This window comes from Oculina patagonica, chromosome 4 (assembly GCF_052425735.1).
Source record: "Oculina patagonica isolate OP01 chromosome 4, crgOcupat, whole genome shotgun sequence".
In the NCBI taxonomy this organism is placed as follows: Eukaryota; Metazoa; Cnidaria; class Anthozoa; order Scleractinia; family Oculinidae; genus Oculina; species Oculina patagonica.
In genome coordinates, this window is record NC_135761.1 from 34,343,166 (window position 1) to 34,366,611 (window position 23,446).

The 23,446-nt window shown below is 37.8% G+C and overlaps 3 protein-coding genes across 4 annotated transcripts; 2 read left to right on the plus strand and 1 right to left on the minus strand.

The window, feature by feature from the left end:
• Positions 1-1,918: 1,918 nt before the first annotated feature.
• Positions 1,919-3,074, plus strand: LOC144652218 (uncharacterized). Its single transcript, XM_078512229.1, has 4 exons — positions 1,919-1,950; positions 2,316-2,381; positions 2,635-2,994; positions 3,069-3,074. The coding sequence occupies exons 1-4, from the start codon at positions 1,924-1,926 to the stop codon at positions 3,072-3,074; spliced, it is 459 nt and encodes a 152-aa protein (XP_078368355.1). The 5' UTR covers positions 1,919-1,923.
• A 14-nt stretch (positions 3,075-3,088) lies between these two features.
• On the plus strand, positions 3,089-9,393 carry LOC144652258 (uncharacterized). The gene is made up of 6 exons (XM_078512282.1): positions 3,089-3,521; positions 3,902-3,950; positions 4,342-4,440; positions 6,301-6,528; positions 7,592-7,708; positions 7,871-9,393. The coding sequence occupies exons 1-6, from the start codon at positions 3,091-3,093 to the stop codon at positions 8,954-8,956; spliced, it is 2,010 nt and encodes a 669-aa protein (XP_078368408.1). The 5' UTR covers positions 3,089-3,090; the 3' UTR covers positions 8,957-9,393.
• Positions 9,394-10,282: 889 nt separating this feature from the next.
• Positions 10,283-11,761, minus strand: LOC144648664 (uncharacterized). 2 transcript variants are annotated; one of them, XM_078508168.1, is made up of 2 exons: positions 11,635-11,761; positions 10,283-11,312 (listed from the first exon to the last, which is right to left on the minus strand). In XM_078508168.1, exon 2 carries the CDS (start codon positions 11,291-11,293, stop codon positions 10,403-10,405), a length of 891 nt encoding a protein of 296 aa, XP_078364294.1. In that variant the 5' UTR covers positions 11,294-11,312; positions 11,635-11,761; the 3' UTR covers positions 10,283-10,402. The 2 variants fall into 2 exon arrangements, with proteins under 2 accessions (XP_078364294.1, XP_078364293.1); XM_078508167.1 differs by lacking the exon at positions 11,635-11,761 and having other exon boundaries at positions 10,283-11,483.
• Between the last annotated feature and the right edge of the window lie 11,685 nt (positions 11,762-23,446).

Genomic DNA, 23,446 nt, shown 5'->3' on the forward strand with positions numbered 1-23,446 from the left:
CGCACGGTTTTTTCAGGAGTACCCGACAGAGCCGCTTGACAAGAAACCCGCTCGACAGTCTTACTTTCAGCTGGCTGGGAAAATTAAAAAGAGTGAAAACCCCTTGCTGGGAAATGTTCAAATTTTCCTTAACGAAACTGGCTGTGATTTTGTTTTGGGAACTGAAAAATTAAATTTGCTGGCTGGCGAGTGTTGCAATGCTTGCTGGGAATTATTCACGTAACTTTGTTTGCTGGTGATCAAGAACACCGAAGTCCCTTGCCGGCGTGTGCAAATTCAGGAAGGCTATGTAAAGATATATATGTTATTTGCCGGCTGGGAGGTCCGTATAGTGAAAAACTGTGACATTTTCAAGGCCGAGGTCACAGTTTTTCACTATACGGACTGACCCTAAGCCGGTAGATAACTTATTTATTTTTTTCCTACCTCTAATGTGTTTGATTAAAAAAAACCTACAAAGATTTTCTTGCAAAATGTGTTTGTATTATCCGCGCGCATCCTAGTCAGTCTACGGCAAGAGTGAAGAATGATTCGTTTGCTATATTCACTGCTATATTAAAGAGCTTACTGCCAAACAAATTAAATTCGCTAAAATGAACAGTACTCAAGGAAAAGTTCATCAGAAAAGCAAGAAAAAAGCATCTATAATAATAAAAAAGCACATTGTAAAACCAAAACAGAGCATAAATCAGCGTGTCGCGAAACACTTTGAACTCCATTTCGGCTTGTGAGTTCTTTCAGTTAATTAAACTTACTTTTCGGACTGGAAAGCACTTACAACACATATTTTCCAGCTATTTACATTTGTATTTAACAAGTCAAAAACCTCTGTGTTCATTCCCACAGTATTCGGTTTTGATAAAAAGTTTGCGAAAGTGAAACTGAATGAAGCTGAAATGTGTAGTTTGGTCGCCTACACACGGCACAATATTGCGAGAATTAATTTGACTGTTTTTTAATAAAGCATCTCATTTTCTTGAATGGCGATAGGCAGTATCCGTTTTTGGAGAAAAGTAGCAGAAAAGCAAGGTGCTTGAACGGATAAATCGAGTCTGTATACCCGCCGACTTGCAGCTAACCGCAATGGCGTGAAAATCAGTGCGAATGCACAAACATCGATCGACAAACCACGACCATAAAACTATAACTTCATTTTGTCAATAAAGATCATGAATACTCGCCTTTTGGAGAACTTCAAGGCCTTTAATTCCACTGCTAATTTTTCCATACAAATTTAACAACGGTTGGTGAGCAACAACATCGATTTTGGAGAGCAAAACTGTCATGGACTAGTTCGTCTCGCCGCGAAATTAAACTCACGAAAGCGTTACCGTGGCCCGTGGAAGCGGGCAGAGATAGGAGAATCTTGCCCGCGCTAAGAACCAATCAGATTGCAGGATTCGTTACCGTGCCCTCTTGGAAAAAAATAAAATACAGTCTCTAAAGCTTCCGTTTGCAGAAAAAATTATACCAAGGTGAGGGTAAAGAATGCAGCCTTGACGTACACCTTTCTAATAATTGAAAAATTCAGTCCTTTGGTCACCATACTTTACTACGGTGGCTTGTTAGGGCCATTCAAACTACCTCTTTATTTTTGTTCTCGACAGTTAGTAACTGTCGATGTACAGTTATTAACTGGCCATCGACACTTACAACTGTCGAAATGGATAACTGTCGATTGACACTTATAACTGTCGATCGACACTTATAACTGTCGATCGACATTTATAACTGTCGATCGACACATATAACTGTCGATCGACACATATAACTGTCGATCGACACATATAACTGTCGATCGACACTTGTAACTGTCGATCGACACTTGTAACTGTCGATCGACACTTGTAACTGTCGGTCGACTCTTACAACTAGGCACCAGGCTTTGCGCCTCAAACACGTGCTACTGCTGCTTTATTCAAGATGGCGAACACGGACCTGACGGACGAGGTAAGATTACTGAGATTATAGCTAGCTTAGGCGTAAAATTTGCTTATAATATAATATTTACATTTCTACCTGTTAGAAGTACGTGGAAGCATTACAATATGCAGTTTCAAAGGCTGAAAGAGCCTTCCAAAACGAGTAGAGTTCGACCAACCTACTGTATACAGAATCTTTAATGTTCGATGTTGACGTTGTTGCATGTTGCTTGCTTTCGCTTTTTCCTCGATTTGGCGTTGGTTATTATTCACGTATGCTTTTTTGTTATACGTTCAAAATAGAGCAGCCATAGCAGTCGTTTCAATCGACAACAATTATACTTTGACATCTTTGACAATTTAAGCGAGTTAATCAATTTTCTTCTCTTCTAGGTTTGTAAATTCCTCACGAAACGGGGCGTTGACAACAGCGTTGTAACTAAGATACGGGAGGAAAAGGTGATTGCTATTTGTATATTTTTTACAGAATGGGTATTGTGTTATTAACTCAAGTAGTTGGTCCACTTTATTTCAATAGATTTTGTGAACTGAGCAATAAAATATTTGCTATTTACCTCTGGCTTGAATGGGGATCAGTAGAGCTTACTGAGATCCAACAAATGTCCTTGTCTGGCATTGCTGCTTAAAAAAAGCATGACTGTTCAACTGCCATCTGATAATACTAACATTATACATACTTTAATCTCATTAGATGGATGAAAGAGCCATATCTGTTGCATCAGATGAGAATCTAAGGCAACTTGGCCTAGTTGCCCAAGGAGATATTCTTGCCCTGAAGACATTCGTTTCTGATCAACTTAGCAAGAGACCTAGTCAAGAAGACTCAAGAGAGCAAAGAAAGAAAATGTTAATTGAAAAACTAGTGTTGGGAACAAAAAAAGGTGGTGGCACAAATTTAACCACCACCAAGGAAAAAAAGGCAAAAGTCTTAGAAGCAGCATCCACGAAGGTCAAAACCAGAAAGGTCAAGCTTGCTTGGCAGCATTTTAGCGAGGAAGCAAACCGCTTTGTCATGGTACGAGAAAGCACAGGAGGAGGCCAGCGAGAGATGGCAATATCAACAACAGCTACTCAAGATGAAATTCTGTCAATCCTCATTGACCTGTTTTTTCCAAATGGTAGTAGTACTAGAGGGGAATCATCGGAGATGGATTTTTTCCTGGGAAATTTCCAGGGTGAAGTCATTTCGTGCGATGGCTTCACACTGGGAAATTATATCAACACCAATAAGCTGTCCAAGCCACGACTGTATTTATTATCTAAATGCAAAACAAACCTAACTGGCAGTGGAAAAGACAATCTGCAGGTCCCTCACTCAGATTTTACTCCAAAGCAGTATGAACAAGACTGCAACCTAAAAGTTGAAGATGATCCCATGCTTCTTGATGATCAGCCTGTCTTTGCTTCGACTCCAATACCAGATGATCGTGATCAGCATCGTGTATATGAGCTCTCAGATGATAGTGAGAATGAAGTTGCTTTTAAAGACTTTGGCTCATTGGATGCCTGTCCATGGCTCCTCGAAGACACCTTGATGGATCCAATTATTCCAGAGCTTGATGACAATCAACACACAAGGTAAATGGGCAAAAAAAAATTTGTGCATGGCCTCTTGAGGAAATGTTAATCTCACTGGTCTTCTGTTTGACTCATATGTGTAGGACCTATAGTTGACCAAAAAGTCAGTACCACGGTTGTTAAGTGACATGTACTTGCATGCAAGAAACGTGACCTGAGTTTATTTGCTTTACCATGTTAAAATTAATTGTAAAGTTTTTTACCTACATGATTTTTATTTTTACTTTACATTGCCAATTTGTTATAAATTTTTTTAAAATTTTTCCAGGAATGTTTTTGGTTAAAACTAAGAATCAGTAGACAAAAGTAAATGAAATAATAATTATTATTATGCCTTACTCAAAGATAAATATTTCAATTTCATGTTCTCTCCATACCAGTGTCATCCAAGAGCCAGTGCACGAGGAAGAAAAGGCAACCTACCCGAAGGTGTGACAGCAGTATTAAATAACAATTAACACAATTCATTGACACAAGTTTCAAGTTTTTGATGTACAAGGCATTGTAGTCGTGTTTTAGGGAATCAGTGCATTAAAAACAATGTGAATGGTAACAAACAGGCAAACAAACATAAAATGAAAGGTGCAAGCAGTTAACAAAGACTTGCTTGCATAGTAATAGTAAGCTTTTCTTTTTAATTTAGGAAAGGAAGGCAAATTCATTTGTTACTTTTGGCTAGAACTTTTCCAACAAACTTTTATTACGAAATAATTCAGTAATCAAGTGTCTTCACGTACTTCAGTGCACATTTCAGATCTCATACATGTGCATATTTGTATCCGTGAAAATGTTTATCTTTCCTTTTATTGCTTTCCTTCAGTGTGAAATTTGCCTAGAGGAAATAAGAGAATCGTCTGGTGTAAACCCTGTGGGATGTTTGGACATTTTTCATGAGGAATGCTTGAGGGAATGGCAGAAGGTAATTTCGCAGATATACATTAGTGTCTAGTTAAGTTCAATGAAATCAATACATCATGTTATTTAAAATGCACTTAAAGGGAATCAAAGGTCCCTTTGAGACCATGACTATTTTTTCGACGTTTTTGCTTGTTTACAAGCAAAAATGGTAGAATAGGGGTTAGTAGACAAAATTTGGATCCACATATTTGTAAACTCTCAAGGGACTTTTTTAATTTCTCAAGGGACTGTTTTAATTTCTCAAGGGATTACTTTCCGCTGTGGGTGATCACTTGCGATTTCGTGGAAAAAACGTGACTTGTCACATTTACAAACGTTATATAACAATTTTAAAAGTGACATGTCAGCTTTCTTATCTCAACGCACGTGTGTCTGAAAGGCGATCTATAAAAAGCGTCGCACAAACAATGGATTGCGTAACTAAAACACGAATAAATAATCACTAGCACTTACATCGCGTTGAGAGCAATGTTGCATGAATCGGCTTTACAACATGCGATAGTATCTACGCAGTTCGAGTGGAATTTCAGTCAAAGACAGCAAAATTCTTTCGTATTTCATCTTCAAATATAATTCGAAAGCATTCACTGTATATGTGGCTTTTGTTTAATCCTGGGTCTTGATATCCGACCCTCGCCGAGCCTAGACAAAACACAGCTTGAGTGTAACGATTTGTTTACGCAATGTTTTCTCCGACAGTAGTCGGAAATATCCGTATTTTTTTTTTTTTCGTGCTTTTTCATGGAGCAATCGTAACGATACGGCCTTGAACACATTGAACGGCCGTCTACCTATAACAATTCAAATATAGCGTCGCAAAAACAAAGCGTCGAACGCATATTTTGCTGTTTCATTTGCTAATTTCGCTGCCGTAATCGACTGCCTCGAAAGGTCCTTGCAGTTTTAAAGTATAGAATTGTCAGATCTCGCTGAAATTTGCACTGTTTATTTGTGTAATGTTAAGGAATATGTGTATAAATATCCGGCGCGAACGAGCCATTTTTGACAAAATTATATGGCTGCATTTCCTCCGCGAAGATAGGAAATTGTTAAATTAAACTACAAAGAAACTGTAATGATAAGTTCGAAGAACAATGCACAGGATAAACCTTCGACTCATACTTCATGCAAAAACGTCGATATCTCGAAGAGACTTTGATTCTTGTTTGCTGTTTGTTTGCTAGCCTTACCATTCTTAATTCTAATTGTTGACTCATGAAATATTTTGGTAAAGAAGGGTTACAGACACTCTAGTCACACGTCAGTTTTGACTTGCCGATTTGGTCACAATTAGGGTAGTCATGTTTTATTTGTTATGTAACTATTTGTAATGCTTGTATTGTTTACACAAATGGAAACACCCACAGCAAAAAGTTTTCCCTTGAGAGTTTACAAATACATGTACAAGAACTGACTGGTCGATCGACCAAAGCTCCACACAATACTCCTATTTTTGGGTAATATGCAAAACGTATGGTTAAAATGATGCAGTGTGCATGTCTGTTAAGTTATGATAGATTACTGTCTGGTTATTAGACATGCAGTCTCAAATTTGTTTTCTTCCTTTTTGTAGTGTAATTTTTTAATGACTTAGCTGTTTCACTAGTCGAAATTACACTCTTTCAAGAAGGGTTTCCTTTATTTAATTTATGGTTTAAGCTATATAGCTTGAAGCATTATTAAACCATTAATTATCACTTTTATTATTATCTAGCATTGTTATTATTACTGTTATTGAAACCATTTATATCCACAGTGATATCGATTTGTGAGAAGGAGTTGTCAAAAGTTGTGTGTATACACTTGCAGGCTGTGCATTTTGGTGCCATTTCTTATTATGTTTTTTTTTAACCTCCCTCAGACAGGTGAAAATGGTACAATCAAGTTCCCTGTTTGTCAAAATGAATTTAAAGATATTGTAACCCAGTGCCGTTCACACCAGCAAGATGTTGTTTTGCTGTCTACACAAGCACCATCTCCGACGAATCCTAGTGAAGAAAATGGCCTAAGAATAGCACCATCAGCAGACCTTCATGAAGAATCAAGTGAATGTGAGGAAAGTGACGAAGGTCAACGTGTAGAGCCCCAGGTTTGATCTCTTTTCTAATGTAAAAATATTGCACAGTGTATTTTAAGGTGTGTATATGTTCTGTAGGTCAAAAGTAGGTTGGTCGAGAGTTTAACTAAAGGAGCATCCTTTTTTGTGCCATCTATTTGCTTTTGATAAATACTTTTTTACTCTAACCTGCATGTAAGCTCTTGCTGGAAAATGGAACAAACAATATCTTTCTACGGCTTTAGATTCAGGAAGAAAGAATTAAGGAGGATAAAGAAGACTACTTTTTAGCCACCTATGTACTTTTCTGAGAAAGAAATTTTTATAAAGAGTTCAATGTGATTTTGAATTCTTTTAATTTTTACAATACAGTTGTAACATCTTAAGCTATAAAAAATACACATTTCTAAGTCATCAGTTTATTGGCATGATACACTACAAATGTGTATATGTTACCATACTGTGAAAACTTGGGGGACAGTGTTCAAAGCTGTTAACATTGCGATAAAAAACTAATAAATAATCATTGTCTAACTTATTGGCTTCTTATTACAAGTGTAGCAAGAAGACATCGCAGTTCCCCAGAGGATGCACAGTGTTCTTCAGCATGCTTTGTTATTGGCTAAGTACATGTAGCTCATGAAAAACTGTAGTGTGAGGTACTTGGCTTAATTATAATGGCAAGACTCTGGACTCTGGATCAAAAGACTCAGGACGAAGGCTGGCAAGAGTCCTAGTGTTGCGCATTATTATTAACAAGGCCGTTTACATAATTACAGAGCCTCTCTCTGCACATGCATAGTTTATGTCACGTAAAAAAATTTGTTGACGTTTAAAGAACACTTAAATGTATCACATTGCACAGTTAGATTGTTTCTTAGAACTGCAGGAGAGGAAAATAAATGGTTTGCGTTACGTTATAAGAAAAACAAAGATGGAAAATTGCTGGATAACGCCAACCTGCTTAAGAATATTGAAGGTTGATAAATGAAATGATGGTCGCCTTTTTCTGAAAGTTATTCATCTGACTAATTGGTTCAAGAAAGGTTAATAAGAGGTAAATGGTACAAAACACAGTTTTGTTTTCATCTTTCAGACAAAAAGGCGAGCTACTGCAGATGCCAACAGAGGCTACCAGTTTAGGCAAAGCAGCCTACCCCAGCTGCTGGGGGATAATGATCAGACAAAGAACAAGGCCAATGACACAGAAAAGGTACATATTTTATTGCGTGGTACCTCTGATTTGTGAATTGAGTATCGTGTAGCACTTTACCTCACTTTAAGTTGTTTTTCACACACTCCTTTTTTACATCTACTTACTCTTTGTATGTTCCCTCAGTTTTTTTAGTAAGTTAAAATTTGTTCATTTCCTTAGACCATTCCGAAAAGGAGAATTGAAGCCTTCTCTACCTTATGTGATCAGGGAAACTCAAGAAGCGTCACAATAAACCGTGAAACCATTGTACAGGATATGTTAAACTTGTATAATGAGAAATCCACAGTAGAATCACTTTTAAATGTTACTTTTGTTAACGAACCTGCCATGGATCTTAATGGGGTAAAACGAGAAGCATTTACTCTTTTTTGGGAAAAAGTAATGCCTCTTTATTTCGAAGGTACAACAACGTATGTCCCACGTATTTCCCCAGCTATTGATGAAAGCATTTATACCGCATTAGGTAGGATTATGTCTCATGGATACGTTATGGTTGGGATTTTCCCAACATTAATAAGTGAAACATTTTTTACTGCACTTGTTGCTGGCAAGGAATATGTTACTGAGGAAGATTTCCTTGACGGGTTTTTGGATTTTGTCAGCTCTTACGATAAGTTAAGGCTACAGAATATTATAGGCGAATGCAGTACGCAACAGAGTCTTTCTGCTAGTAGCACTGATTTCCTTCTTGACTTTTTGTCAGAGTTCAATGTGTCAAAAATGCCAAATAAAGATAACGTGCGATCAATACTCGTTAGTGTCGCAAAAACTGAACTTTGGAACAAGACTGTTATGGCAGCGGATTCTTTGAAGGAAGGTCTTTTTGAAGGTGTAGCATCCGAAAAGGTCTGGCCCTCAGCCACCAAAGATCTAGTCGTTGATCTTTACAAATCCCTACAAGTTACAACTGACAAAGCTCTCTCCCTTATTGTTATAGACGATCCTTCTGCATTGTCGAAAGGGCAGGATATTGTTTTTACATATTTCAAGAAGTATGTAAGATCACTCAATGAAAATGAATTGTCATGCTTTCTTCGCTATGTAACAGGCAGTTCTGCTATTGTAGTTCCATCTATTAAGGTAATTTTCCATGCGCACGTTGGAAATTTGCCACATGTTACAGTACATGCTTGCTCAGCAGTAGTGGATTTGCCCTCTGGGGGGTATGATAGTTTTACAGATTTCAAGTCTCAAATGGACGAAGTATTGAAAAATGCAGAGTCGTGGAAATTCTCGCTAGTTTAAAAGCAAAACATTCAGGCTTTCTTTTTCATAAGTAATTCTGCGCTTTTCTCCCCAGAGAGAACGCTTGAGAGAAGCGGTTTTTTAACCGAGAGAATGTGCATGTTAGTTCCGTACATGTAGTTTTAAGTTAGATTTTTTTAGAGCGAGACTGGAGTCAAATGAAGTACTAGAACAATAATAATCGTATTGCCATATGTGTTGATACCTGTTCTGGTATCATCAGAGACGTTTCATTATAAAGAGCATTCTATAATGCAAGTCTCCTCTCTGGAAATGAGTAAAGCGCTTTAATGTTAAGTATCAAATATTAATGTTAAATATTAAGTATTTCAAGTTTACGATTTTATTGACATGCACTGTTGCGTTTTGCGCTGTTAGGCCTTGTTACAGTTAAAAAATATTAAAGAAAAATAAAGTGAATTCTTTTTCATTTTAAACCTCATGTGGAATATTGATTTTAACAATGATATGAACTCAACTAAATCAGGAAAAGTTAACATTACAGTCAACTCTCGTTATGGCGGACACCCTCTGGACGTCGTAATACCGGGAGCCATTTCCAGTCAAAACCTCTTTTGCCGGGATCTGAATTTTGTCCATTTTGTCCGTATTGGTGTGTCCGCAAGGCGAGAGTTGACTGTAATCGTTCCCTCAAAATTTGATGACCGGGCCATAAATGTACCACGACATACGCAACGTAGCTAGTTTGGCTTTGGGTATCGGTGCAATCGGGACCGGAATAGCCAATAACGTCAACAGCAAATGCCTAAAGGAGGGAGACAACCAAAAAATGGTTGCTGTGGATGACTTCTATCCATAATATCTTGGGCTCCCTTAATGTCTTGGTTTAGTTTTTGGCCATGTTTGTTCTGTTGGAGGATGCCTTCACTCTTGTTAGCCATGACCATATTTGGTAAGTTACGTGACCAGAACGCAAAAACCCTTAAAAATCACACAGCTTACACTTTTCTCCGATGAAACAAAAGGTAAAGGAAAGAGTACATTCAGGTATAAAAACTGTAGTATGGATTTGTTCAAATATGCGATCGATATTAAAAAGCTATGAAGTCACAAAAACTTAATGACCTCATAACCTTTTTAGTGACGCGGATCTTAACAAAACCATACTACAGATTCTACAGATTCGTTGGCATTGGTTTCAACGGAGAAAGATGTAACGTGTAGGCTTAAAGGGGTTTTTTGTCCTGGTCATATGACTTACCAAATATGGTCATGACCACCGAAAGTGAACGAAACCTCTAATAGAACAAACATGGCAAAAAACTTAGTCCAAGATACTAAAGGAGCAACCATGTTGTAGTTAAGGGTCATCCCCCTTAATTATAAAAGAACGCAGCCAGCACTAATAACAAGAGATAGAACTTGCAATGACGGTCAGCATGCCGTCATTTTTGTTTGAACATGACAAAAGCGTGGGTAATACAATTAGGTTTGCATGATGTCCTCTATATGTTCAAGAAGATCTATATACAGTTGCAAAGCCTCATCTGGTTTGCTTGGGGAACTGAGGCTCTCATCCTCCATTATCATGTTGGCTAACTCTTCAAACACTTTGAAAGAATTATTGTCAATGCCCACTCTACCTTGGGCACAGAAAACTTCCTCTGCCAGTTCGATGTCATCTAAAGTGACATCACGAGCATGATTTACCTTTCCATTTAGTTCCGGTAAAAAGTACAAGACATCTGGTCGCCCTGACGGGGAATCAAGGTTTGAAGACTGAGGTCGTATTCGATGTAAATTCCATAACTCTGCGCAACGATGCAATTCTTCTCTTATTAGAGGCATGAAGCAAAACTTGAGGCAGTTTACGTGTAAAACATTGTTATCACTGTATAAACCTATCTCCCTTAAATCCTTGAAATAATTTATCCAGAAGTCAGTATCCATTTTCCTCAAAGTACTCCACCACGCTTCTATTCTTTGATTGGAAACAGAACGGCCGTACATAAAACTGCTGTCTCCGGCTAACGGGTTGTCATGATCTTCTCTAAAGAAACGTTGGATAGCTGCGACGTAGCAATTTTCTGTACCACAATCACTTCTAAGGATTGTTGGGGTTCCTCCGATGCCACGAACACACTTTAAAAAGTAATTTGCTATGGTATATGGGTTGTTATTGGAGTGATCCACTTCAAGCCACATAATACGGCGACTAAAGCCATCAATGGCCCCGTGAATGCAAAAGCCAAAGGGCTTAAGCTTATCATAACCATCAATATGCCAGATAAAGTTCGGTCCACGAGCCTGGTATTTGCGTCGAACAAGACGGTGTCGCGACCTTCTTTCCACTCCTTCAGGATCTAATGCTTTCATCACAACCCTCACCGTTTCCCTATCAACAACAAGACCATAGGACAAACCCAGTTTTTGGTGCATTAATCGATAACCAATTAAGCGGCCGCTTCCTTCTAGTTCATTTTCTATCGCATCGACAATTTCATTCACAGGGCTTTGTTGTTTCCTTCTTGTAAGACCTCGTTCGCGTAAGATCCTCTTTAACTGCCTCATACTTAAATTGATTCCATGACACATGATTAGAAACGCTAGGATTTCTACGTAATTTATCCCTAAACGAAAGTAGCCTTCAACCAGAGAATCTCGATCCATTGAACTCTGCACATCAAATAAAGAGGGTGTGACGCAGAAAACCTTACTGGTTGAAATGCTGAAAGCAACCAACAGTATTTCCAAAAGTAATACTGGAGAAAAATACATTTTGTGTCAGTTCACGGAAAATCAAACCTGAAACATAAGATGGGATGTGCTTTCTTTAACACAAAAATATAACCATTTAACTAAGATTGTCAGGGGTCGACTCCTTGTTCATTAAAAGAGGTATGCAATCTCCCTACAAAAATAGAATTGGATTCCTATCTAGATATGAATCAAGGTTTCTATTTCTGAGCCATTTTTAATAAGATTTATCTTAACTTCGAGAAACTGTCCCACGTAGGGGTACTTGGGGCAATTTCAGCCGGGTATGTGCCGCTGGCCTTTCAGAATCCCTACCCCATTTTAGTCTATTGTGTTCTTTAAGACCCCAACTTAGTCACTTTGGGGAAATGAAATTTCACGATCCCAAAATCCCGAAATTTGCAACCCCATTTTTCTAACTTAATTGAAAATGACTGAAATTACAATCCCATTATATAGTCAAACCAGACGTGAAAATGCGATCCCACCCAGCGGCACATCCCCAGTAGTCATTTTAAGGAAGTGACCCCCTGGAACTGGCCCCGGATACGTAGCCAGCTAGCTAATCAGAGAGTAGGCCAAGTTTAGCCTATTCTCAGTGCATAATGCTCTTTCAACCACTGCAATTGCACATTTTTACATTTAGCCATGTACGTTTAGCAAACGAAAACGTAAATTTAACATTTAAAACAGTTTTAACGCCCCTGACAACTAATTCTACAGCATACAAACATCTTACCTCGTCCGTGTTCGCCATCTTGAAACGGCAGCAGCACGTGTTTGATGCGCAGAGCCTGGTGCGCAGTTATAAGTGTCGATCGACAGTTACAAGTGTCGATCGACAGTTATATGTGTTGATCGACAGTTCTATGTGTCGATCGACAGTTATATGTGTCGATCGACAGTTATATGTGTCGATCGACAGTGTCGATCGACAGTTGTAAGTGTCAATCGACAGTTATCCATTTCGACAGTTGTAAGTGTCGATGGCCAGTTAATAACTGTACATCGACAGTTACTAACTGTCGAGAACAAAAATAAAGAGGTAGTTTGAATGGCCCTAACAAGCCACCGTACTTTACAAAACATTTAGTTTTTGAGTAAAGATTTTTAATCAAATCGTAGAAATTTCCACCAATCTTATAATGTAAAAGTTTGTATAATAGTCCATCATGCCAAACCGAATCAAAAGCTTTCTTGAAGTCAATAAAACAAGTGTACAGTTTGCCTCTTGCTGTATGACTGACATATTTATCCACTAATGTTCTTAGGGTAAAAATATGATCTGATGTGCGATGATTTGGTAAAAAACCGATTTGAGCTTGATGTAATATGTTTTGTTGAAGTACATGTTTTTTCAACCTGGCATTGAGGACCGAGGTAAAAAGTTTTCCGAGACAGCTACTAATGCATATTCCCCTCCAGTTAGAAGGGTCGTTTTTATTTCCCGATTTATAAATTGGTGTAATTAATCCTTCGCACCAAGTGCTAGGAAAGAAACCGCTTTTCAGAATAAGATTAAATAATTTGCAAAGGGCAGTGATAAAATATTGCATTCCAGCTTTTAGCATTTCATTGCGAATCTTGTCAGGACCAGGGATTTTCTTTGATCGAAGTAATTTTGTCATAGATTCTATTTCAGCAGATGTAATAATTGTATCTAAATAATTGTGGGTGGTTTTTGTTTCTTCTAAGCTGGAGATTTTCTCCCCTAAAGTATTATTGCGAGGTAATAATGATGAGGTATTTATGGACGAGTGTAAATCTTGAAAATGGTTATACAACTTGTCAACAGGAATATCATGATTGTTGGATGGGGGGTTGTGGCCTTCCTTCATTAATCTGAGGTTATCCCAAAATTTATGACTGTCTTTGTGATTAACAAGGTCTTCAATTTGGGAATTTAGATGTTTCGATTTCTTGTATTTAATCAATTTCTTGAATGTTTTGCGAGTCGTATGGTAATCATGCCTAAGTTTTGCATCGTAAGGATTTCTATGTTTTTGGTTGGAAAGCATACTGAGATTCTTTCGCAGAAGTGCACAGTCTTTATCAAACCATAATTTATGTTTCTTTGTTTTCTTTTTAGGACAAGTGACTTTGAGAGATCGTAAACATGTATCAGTTATGATTTTAGTGAATTGTTCTGTTGCCAAATCAATTCCTTTACAATCAAAGGTAAAGTTAGTCTTCTCAAAGTTCGATATACGTAAAAGAACGTCATCTTGTTTTAAGGCATTGCGAAAATTTTCAAAGGATGATTGATCCCAGATGAACTGTTTTGGATTATTGAAAGTTTTTACATTTGTATGACTGGTAGTTTTAGAAGAGGCTGGTGTTTGGAGATTTAACCAGCAGATGAGTTAATAATAATAATTTATAAATTTATATTGCGCTTTTTAACATATAAATGAGCAAAAGCGCATTACAATATTAAAACTTACAAATATTGAAATATGTTAACTATTTAAACACATCATTGACTAGATCTAAAAGTTAAAAAAAGCTAATTTAAAAAGATATGTTTTAAGATGAGATTTAATACTAAAAATAGAACTAATGTTACGAAGGCTAGCTGGAAGTGCATTCCAAAGTGTAGGCGCACTGACACTAAATGATCTGTCACCAAAAGACTTTTTCATTTTCCCTTCTGGGTGCAATAAAAGCATGCCTGAACTTATAGAGCGCAGTGAATAGCGTGCGTGCTTCCTTACCTTAATTAAGTTACTAATATAAGTTGGAGCCATGCCATTAAGAGCCTTAAAAGTTAAAAGTAAAATTTTAAAATGAATTCTATATCTAACAGGTAACCAGTGTAGTTCTTGTAAAACAGGTGTGATGTGCTCATATTTACAACTCGAAGTAAGCAGCCTAGCTGCAGCGTTCTGCACTCTCTGCAATTTAGCAATCTCGGGGTCCGGTAGCCCATAAAGAAGCCCATTGCAATAATCAATTCTACTAGTAACAAACGCGTGCAAAACCATTTCTAATTTATCCCTTGCTAGAAATTTACTTATTCGCTTAATATTGTGTAGCCAAAAAAATGCCACACTGCAAGACTTAGAAACATGAGTTGACATAGAGAAATTAGAGTCGAACCAGGAGCCAAGATTGCGTACTTCAGACACAGGCTTAATATCTGTCGTGCCAACACGGATTGTACAATCATTAATTTTCAACAGTTGCTGTCTAGATCCGATAATAAGAAATTCAGTCTTATCATCATTTATCTTTAATTTATCCCGGTGCATCCATTTCCTTAAGTCACTGATACATCTCTCCATGGTACACACGGCCTCCGCTTGATCTGTTGGACTATTGGGATTGAATGACAGGTAGAGCTGAGTGTCATCAGCGAAACAGTGGGCGTCGGGCTTGTACTATCTCGAAGAGCTTGGAGGCGTAAACCACAAAGAGAAGCGGACCTAAGCAGCTACCCTGTGGAACACCAAAGTGCAGATCGAAATTGTCTGATGTAACCCCATTGAACAAAATGCGCTGGCTATGCCCTGACAAGTACGATGAAAACCACGCCAGAGCCTTTCCACGTATACCGAAGCTCATAGTCAAGCGTCGTAGCAAAATCTCGTGATCCACTGTGTCAAACCCAGCACTTAAATCCAAAAGGACAAGTAGGGCGTGACGCGCTGCGAGTTCATTGAATCTAAGCCCGATTTCTTCAACAACGGTATGACCACGGCTTCTTTCCATTTCTCAGGAAAAATTCCTGACTCCAAAGAGATGTTTATTATCCTAGTTATCACTGGAATAAGAGGCTCAATGTAGGACTTTAGTAGTGGCGTTGGAATAGGATCAAGGCAACATAATGTAGATTTAGAGTTTGCAATGAGCATGCGCACATCATCCTCGCTAAGCGGCACAAATGCTTCAATAACGGGTGAAATCGGTAAGTTACTATTGGTACCACTATCATTCTCATTCGGGACATCACACTGATCAAGCTCATTTCGTAGCCGGGTAACTTTCTGTACAAAGTACTTCCCCAAGTCATTTGCAAGCGCTGTTTTATCAGTATAGTCTGAAAAGCATAGTATGTTCTTTTCTACTATAAGGTCTTTCATGGCTCGAAATAACTTGCCTTGGTTATCAGCATTCTGATCAATGAATTCAGCAAGAAAAGCTGATTTAGCTTCCTTCAGCAAATGTGTGACATGGTTTTTGTGCCTAATAAGACCCTCTGCACTTAATTTAGTTACCGTAAAAACTTGTGTATAAGCCGCACTCGTAGATAAGCCGCACCCCCAAATTTCAAGCATGATTTTGAGAAAAAAATAAATGGAGCAATTTTTCAGTTTTATGCGCAGAAGATGCGGAGGATGCAGTGTGAGCGATTTATGCAGATTTATGCAGATTTATGTGGACCCCATGTGGACCTGCACGGCCGCACCACCGCTTCCTGTCAGATGCCCTGTAAAATTGCATGCAATGGTCTCGTAGATAAGCCAGACTTACGATTTTGAGCCCAAAATTTCGGCAAAAAAGTGCGGCTTATACACGAGTTTTTACGGTATGTCTTTTTCAAGATCATTAAAAATGTCAGAGTCGAAGTAGGGGGAGTCCTGGGGGGGGGGGGGGGGTTATGTAGATAGCACATAAAAAGATTGATTGATCTAGATTGAAAAAATCTTTTTCGAGTTTGATCCATATGAAATTTTCACGACCTGAAATGAATTTGATGCCCTGCTTGAGGGTACTTTTGAAACCAAGGGCAATCCCTCTGGAGGATCTTCCATTTTCTTTTTGTGGTGTTTTCTGCTAGGATTTGTAAAATCATAACCAGGTAAAGTAAATTGGTCTGATCTCCAAGTTTCAGTTAAAATTATTAAATCACAATGCTTGAAGGAAAGTAAAAATTCATCATTTGATAATTTGTTTCCCAAAAAGAATTTTTCGGATAAGCCATGAACATTCCAGCTAGTGATAGATAGAAGGTTCGGCTTGAAAGGAGACATAACAAATTTATCTACTACTTAGCTAACATAACGGCAGTAAAAACAACTCTAAATGGATGGAAGAAAAACAAAGTAGGTAAAGTAAAAGGATATAAAAGATTTCGTTTATTTTGTCGTGTTGACTCATAAAGTCTGAGCAGTTCCATTACAGTGTTAATGTAGAGACTGCATCTTCGATTCAACTTGCTGGGTAGTGGTTCTAGGGAGATTCATACCAGCCACTGAAGCATAGGAGGCTTGAGAGGGATAAAGATGGGCCCTGGATGGTGTAGGTGGATGACTTAGTGTAGGCTGCTGTATCTGGGCTTGAAGAGGGGGTCTTGGAAACAGGGGCGGTATCGGTTTTTGGATTGCTCCGCTCTGCATTGGTGGTCCTATCCTGTTGTAGATTACATCTTTTAGGTTTGCTACCAAAGCGCCAATTTTACGTCTCTTGAGGTGTTTGTTGTCATACAGACAATCAATTGGAACATTTTCGTTATTCACCAAATGAACATTCAGGAATGGAGCACAGATTGAGCCAAGCTTAGAGTTAAGTTCAGATCTGCGATGGTCTGTCGCGTCACAGCGCTTAAGAAGAGAAGAAATCAATATTTTAGAGGATGGATATTTTTGGGGCGCGATTTCTACCAGAGATTGGAATTTTGAAGAGCAGAAGTCAACTGAAGAGTGTTCAATATCATTTGTACCAACATGAATGATAATGTGGCTTGGGCGGTCAAGGACGGAGTCGGTGATTGTTTTTGTTGCAACCATGATTGTAGCGCAGAAAAGTTTTCGCGTTTGTTTGTCGCGAGATAGTTTTGTAGTGTCAATATATTTTCCATTTAAATCGATGAGAATAATAATGTCGTCTCTGGTTGTTTTATTCGTGCTGTTGAGAGGGTCAGAGGTACTAACATCGTTAGGTGAATTGTTAACACCGGGCCCAGGCGGGAAGAAGTTGGCTTGTTCATTATTTCCAGGTACAGGCGGGTTGGAAGGTGAGACATTGGTAGGTTTTTCTTTGTTGTCAGTGACAGGATTCATCTCTTGAAGCGCAGCAAAATTGTTTAAAGTCTCCACGTCTTCAGGAGCAGACGGGTAGGGAGGTGAGGTAGAGTTAGATTTGTCTTTGTCGTCATTGACGGGTATCATCTCTTGGAGCGCAGAAAAACTGTTTGAGGTCTCCACGTCTTCAGGAAAAGAAATAAGACATTCGTGTGATTGTTAAATCGGTGGGTGCAATTCAGCAATGGATGTGTTTAACTTGTCATTGAAGGTTCTCTTGGTTAATTTTATCCTTCCTTTTAGGCCCTGAATTTCGTTCTTCAATTTAATGTTTTCAGATTTGAGGGAACTATTTTCGGCTTCTAAATCAGAGACTCTGACAGACAAAGATTGAAGATTGACCTTTGATGTCTTGTCTATTTGCATAATCTTGTCTTGCAGATGTTGGAATTTATCATCAATTGCGTTTTCAATGGCTTGTGACTTCCGGACCGAGTTTATTTCTGAAATCTGTGCTTCGAGAGAAGAAACAACAGATTTTAGCTCGGATATCGTGCAGAAAGGCTGCGCATACAATCAAGAGAATTCCGTCGTTTCCGGTTGGTAGGTGTTTGAAAACCAGACATCACAAGAATTGTAGTCTGATCCAAAGTGGGCTGGCTGATCTTTTGTGTTTTCCCTTTAGTTTTCCTGTTTGGAAGGATACTCTGGACTTCTGCTAGATTCTCTAGCAGAGCTTTATCTTCTTGCATGGCAACGTCGTTAGAGCATTTCATGTCGGGTACTGGAAACTCTTGAACCAGAGATTCGTGACTAGCATCTTGGGACGTAGAGAGTCTGTTAGCTCTTTTAAGATAGGGAATTCTTTCTCAGCCCAAAAGTGGTAGGCAATTCCCTGAAACATTATTACGCCAGTTGTAAGGTAGACATGGATGGTGATGATCAAGGTAAATAAAGGTAGATAAAATCCGGACATTCCCATCTTCTAATGAAAGTGAATTCAAATTTATATGCATTTCTGTGTATTTTACCTAACCCAATTGCATTGACGTATTAGAAAATTTATTGTACCTATTTTGTTTATTTCTTCAATGTCTTTAACATCAAACACATACTTTTCTATACAAAAAAATCTCTGTAAAAAATCACACAAACAAGACGCGTATGGCGAACACGTTACAAACTGGCGTGACATGATTGCGTGCATCGCAAGTACGCAGACACATGATATTTCTTGAATAAGGAGCTGTAAATCTTCGTACTCTGTGTGGCACTTATTTGTTATAAGGTCTTAAAATAACTGGAGAGAAATGTTATTTAAATTCTACATCTACATCTACATATAATTAGGTCGGTAAAAATCTTAAGATATCACACCAACCGTTAAAAACTAAAATGATTGTTAAAAATGTTAAAAACTAAATAAAACTAATACAATAAAATATTAAAAACTATTAACTAACTTAGATTTAAAACTATTTACAGACGTTATATTTACAATATCATCTGGAAGGGAGTTCCATTCACAGATTGTTCGTGGGAAAAAAGAAAATTTAAAAACATCTTTCTTTGACCTAGGAACTAAAAATTTAAAATCGTGGCTCCCACGGGTTCTTATTTCGTAATTTGGTTTAAGATGGGCAGCTACTGAGAAATCGGTCAGGTTGTGGGAGAGTTTATACATAAAAGATAGTCTAACGATTTTCCGTCTGGTGGCTAGGGTTTCCCAATTAAGTTCCTAAAGTATATCTGTCACGCTTGCATAGGGGTTGTAGTTTCCCGCGCAGAATCGCGCTGCCTTTCTCTGAATTCTTTCCAGCTTTTGAATATCCTTCTCGTAGTGGGGATCCCATGCGGCACTTGCATATTCGAGGGTTGGTCGGACTAAAGTCTTATACGCCGTTTCTCTTACCGATCTTGGACAGTTATGTAAGTTTCGTCGCACAACGCCAAGTACTTTAGATGCTTTACTTGAGACTGTCGATATGTGTTGATCCCATTTCAGTTTATTTGTTTTCGTAATTCCTAGATAAGTGATGTCCTCAACTTGCTCTAGTTCAACTCCGCAAAATGTGAATTTCTTTACAGGTGGAGATCTTTTATTTGAAATACACAATATCTTGCATTTTGATGGATTGAATTGCATTTGCCACTGATTTTGCCATTGCTCTAATTTAAATTCAAATCCAAACGTTTTGGGCTTTGCCCTTTCAGAACGAGTGAGACATCGAGTTTAATTTCATTTCTTGAAGCAACCAAGTGTTAATTGAAATAATTTTTAAACATGCGAAGTGTTTAAGCTTGTTACACGATTTGCGACCGTGTTCTGAAGATTGAAGTTTACGAATGTAGTCTAAAGGTCATACGAACGTTTCCAAAGATTTGGAACCATTATCGTTCATTACAATCTCAGCTCGCAGCTCACTGATTTTAGCTCGCAAAACCCCTGGGCCGCCCATCCAGATTCGGTGTTAGAGACACCTTTTGCTCTTTTTTTAAGACAAAGGGGGAACACGTTTTCACAGTTCTTAGTAATCAACTGTTGTAGTCATTAATCACTCGTCAGCAGCGTAAGTAAGAGAATGACTAGTTTATTTCATAACAAGTGTATTCAACTGCATTATTGCACGTAGTTAACATTGTACAGCTTGAAAATGTCTTACACAAGTTCAAGGTTTGTTGACTTCGTCCAAAATGTAATGAGAATTTTGTGGGCTCTTGCTGGTCTTCTAGAATCTCCTCTACTCCAGCTAGCATCTTCCATCACTAGGCTGTAGATAGCAATTTATGAAAAAAAATGAATAAGTAACCTGAAGTACCGTATTTACCCGTGTATTAGTCGACCCCGTGTATAAGTCGACCCCCTATTTTAGAGGCCAGAAACTAAGTTTTTTACTTTCTGGGCTAAATTGTCTTTAAAATTTACCTTGTGTTTCTTAGATTTTCGTTTCAGGTAGAGATACTTAACTAAAAAATCACAGCAAGTTTCAATGTGATGTTTATTATCGTACAAACTCGAGCGTTTTAACAACACGTGTTTATGCAGGCATTTTGTCCACAATTTTTAAAACAGGCTTATAAAATCAAACACAATTAATACAAACGAACCTTTCTAATTGTGGAGAGATAGTGGTATTCGTTATCGACACATGTTCAGCGATATATGGAGAAAAAGGGCAGTAACGATATTAGATCAAAGGGAAATAGTGAATTATTATTATTCGATGAGAAGAATGTTATTAACTTACCATGTTGTTTCCCAAATGGTACCATTGTCCATCAGTGGTGCCAGAAGCTGGGCAATCCTAGCGTTCAGCGTTGCCTTAATGTGGACGCCCTCTTTTACCTCGATACACGTGCTATCTTTGGGGTTCTCTGAATTTCGCACAAGTCTGTAAGTGTCACCGGTGGTCTAGTCCTTTCCACGGCCGTAGAAACAGATTCCCACTGCTCGCCTTTGTTCTTCAGGTATCGCATTTTCTTTTTCCGTAATCGTTACCTCTATAACAGACATTTCTAAAGCTTTTGCTCGTCCCTCCTTTTACAATCTGACACAAGTCAATTGAACGGCCAAAAAGGATTGGGTTGAATGAATTCTAAATTGAACAATGACAGCCACGTGGTTCGCTTGACACGAATAAAGGTTTCCTTTGTTCAAAATCATCAGAAAATACTCTAAAAGGTTATCACCCAAGGACCTTACCCACTCTGTCGACACTGCTCGCAACGTATTATTCGCTAGATTTTTTCAGCGAAAAGTTGTTACATGCATCTCATTTTGTTATTGTTTCACCTGCAAAAATAAGCTCAGACGTTTTATTGACAGCTTTACCACGCTAACATTGCTATTAAATCCTTGTACAAAAAGCTGATATCAGTTAACCGGTAGAAGCTCGGGATGAAATAAACGTGAGTCGAAAAGAAAGAGATCTTTGAGAGCAAAATGTTTCAATTTAGCTTTCTCAAAAAATGTGACAAAGTTGATGTTTGCAGTCCCGGCGCCTCCATGGTTCCTTTAATTTCCTATCTGCCACAAAAAATGAGATAATTTCGAATGTTCAAGTTTGTGCCTTTCGAACAAACTTTACTTTACTCCTGTTACGACTGATAATTATAAGAAATAACGACCATTTCTTCCACGTAAACATGACGGATGCTTGACACATGATCTATCGATCTACTTCTGTTATTTCCAGTATTTCGGCTTATTTGCGTGTATTCGCTGCCTGCTTTGTTTAAGTTCGTAAAACACTAATACGTTAACCAGTCAGACCAGTTTGATTTTGCTGGCAAACTTTTCAATCATTGAATCAAACTTTAGGTTATCATTTATAAATTGTAATGCATAACCTCTTTTCCTTAATAGTTTTTGTGTGAGAGCATCGTGCATAACATGAATTCCATTAACTGATAGCCGGTTGATAATTCTGCTGTTTTCCAACAGAAACCACAACATTGTCCTCTTCTGATTTCCTTAGAAAATATTTTTACCGCTATATCTTATCTTATCTACCTAGCAGATGTCTTTTATTGGCACTTTTTAAGCCCATGTTGCTTGAACAAAAAATAATTTAGGTGTAAGACTTTCTTAGTATTATTGGTTGTTTTTGATTTGCTTGTTGTGAGCCGTTTTTTCGTAGAGATCTTTATCATACGCAACTGAGTAGATTTTTTTGATTTTTTGATTTTTTTTTTATTATTGCAACACACACAAAAAAATACATTACAAAAAAGTAAACAATACAGCTACTTACAGACCAGTTGCATACAAAACTTAAGATAAAATAACTTACACTTATTTTACACTTGTCATGTAATATATACAAAGTAATACAAAGACAAATAACGGGAAATATACGCAGGAAATAAAGTAATATGAGGGCTATGCATTAGATTAATATTTGAACATATTACAACTTTGTTATTATTCTTAATTTTTTTTTTTTTGCGAGCAAAGTTATCTATTTTTTATTAATTGTGCAATAAGATACACGGAGAAAGTTATTCAGTCATTGTTTGAAAAAGAGAGCAGTTTTCTAATTTCCATTGAACAGTGACTTTACTCACGAATTCATTGACAGAGAGTTTTTTCTCAAGACATTTAGAAGCATAGATATATTGTTTGGCCAAGATGACGAGGAAGTCTAATCTGCGCTTTATGGGACTGGAAAGCCCTTCAGACAGATGCGATATGTCATGAAGAGCAATTTGTTTATTGGATAAAATGATCGCAGTATCTTGACAATGATTAAACCAAGATAAAATTTGTGAATAAAAGATTGCAGAATCATTACAGTCAATAAAGGTATGTTCAATTGAGTCCAAACAAGAACAAAAAGTACATTTGTCGTCGTTGGCTAGGTGGTAACGTTTGAGTTCTTTCTTCGTAACAGTTATTCTATGCAAGAAACGAAAACCGAATTGACGCAGTTTGTTATCTTTAGTTGATCGGTATATTGCTTGGAACTTTTCACTCCAGTTAGTAAAATTTTCAGGAAATCTTTCCTGCCACTTTTGTACACCACTTGGAATAATAAAACTGTGATTGGTTACTAGTTGGTAATAATTTTTGCAGCGTGCTACAGCTAGGTTAATCGAGGTTTCAGTTGAGGAGATGAAAGCGGAGTTTGATGAGAGATCGCGTGAAGGTATTAATGTTTGTGCAGCTTTCCTTTTAAGATGAGATGAGATGGCTGCAATAAGCTGGAAAAAATACATGTAATTTGTTGTAATGTTGAATTTATTACTAAACTCTTCGTAAGATAAGAAATTGCCATTAGGATTTAACACATCCTGCACAAAAACAACT

Bases quoted from the DNA above. Each gene is read 5' to 3' on its own strand.
- LOC144652218 (XM_078512229.1), top strand. From the start codon at position 1,924: ATGGCGAACACGGACCTGACGGACGAG. The intron at 1,951-2,315 runs GTAAGATTACTG...CTTCTCTTCTAG, and splicing joins ACACGGACCTGACGGACGAG to GTTTGTAAATTCCTCACGAA. The intron at 2,382-2,634 runs GTGATTGCTATT...TAATCTCATTAG, and splicing joins CTAAGATACGGGAGGAAAAG to ATGGATGAAAGAGCCATATC.
- LOC144652258 (XM_078512282.1), top strand. From the start codon at position 3,091: ATGGATTTTTTCCTGGGAAATTTCCAGGGTGAAGTCATTTCGTGCGAT. The intron at 3,522-3,901 runs GTAAATGGGCAA...TCTCCATACCAG, and splicing joins GATGACAATCAACACACAAG to TGTCATCCAAGAGCCAGTGC. The intron at 4,441-6,300 runs GTAATTTCGCAG...AACCTCCCTCAG, and splicing joins GCTTGAGGGAATGGCAGAAG to ACAGGTGAAAATGGTACAAT.
- LOC144648664 (XM_078508167.1), bottom strand. From the start codon at position 11,356: ATGCACCAAAAACTGGGTTTGTCCTATGGTCTTGTTGTTGATAGGGAA.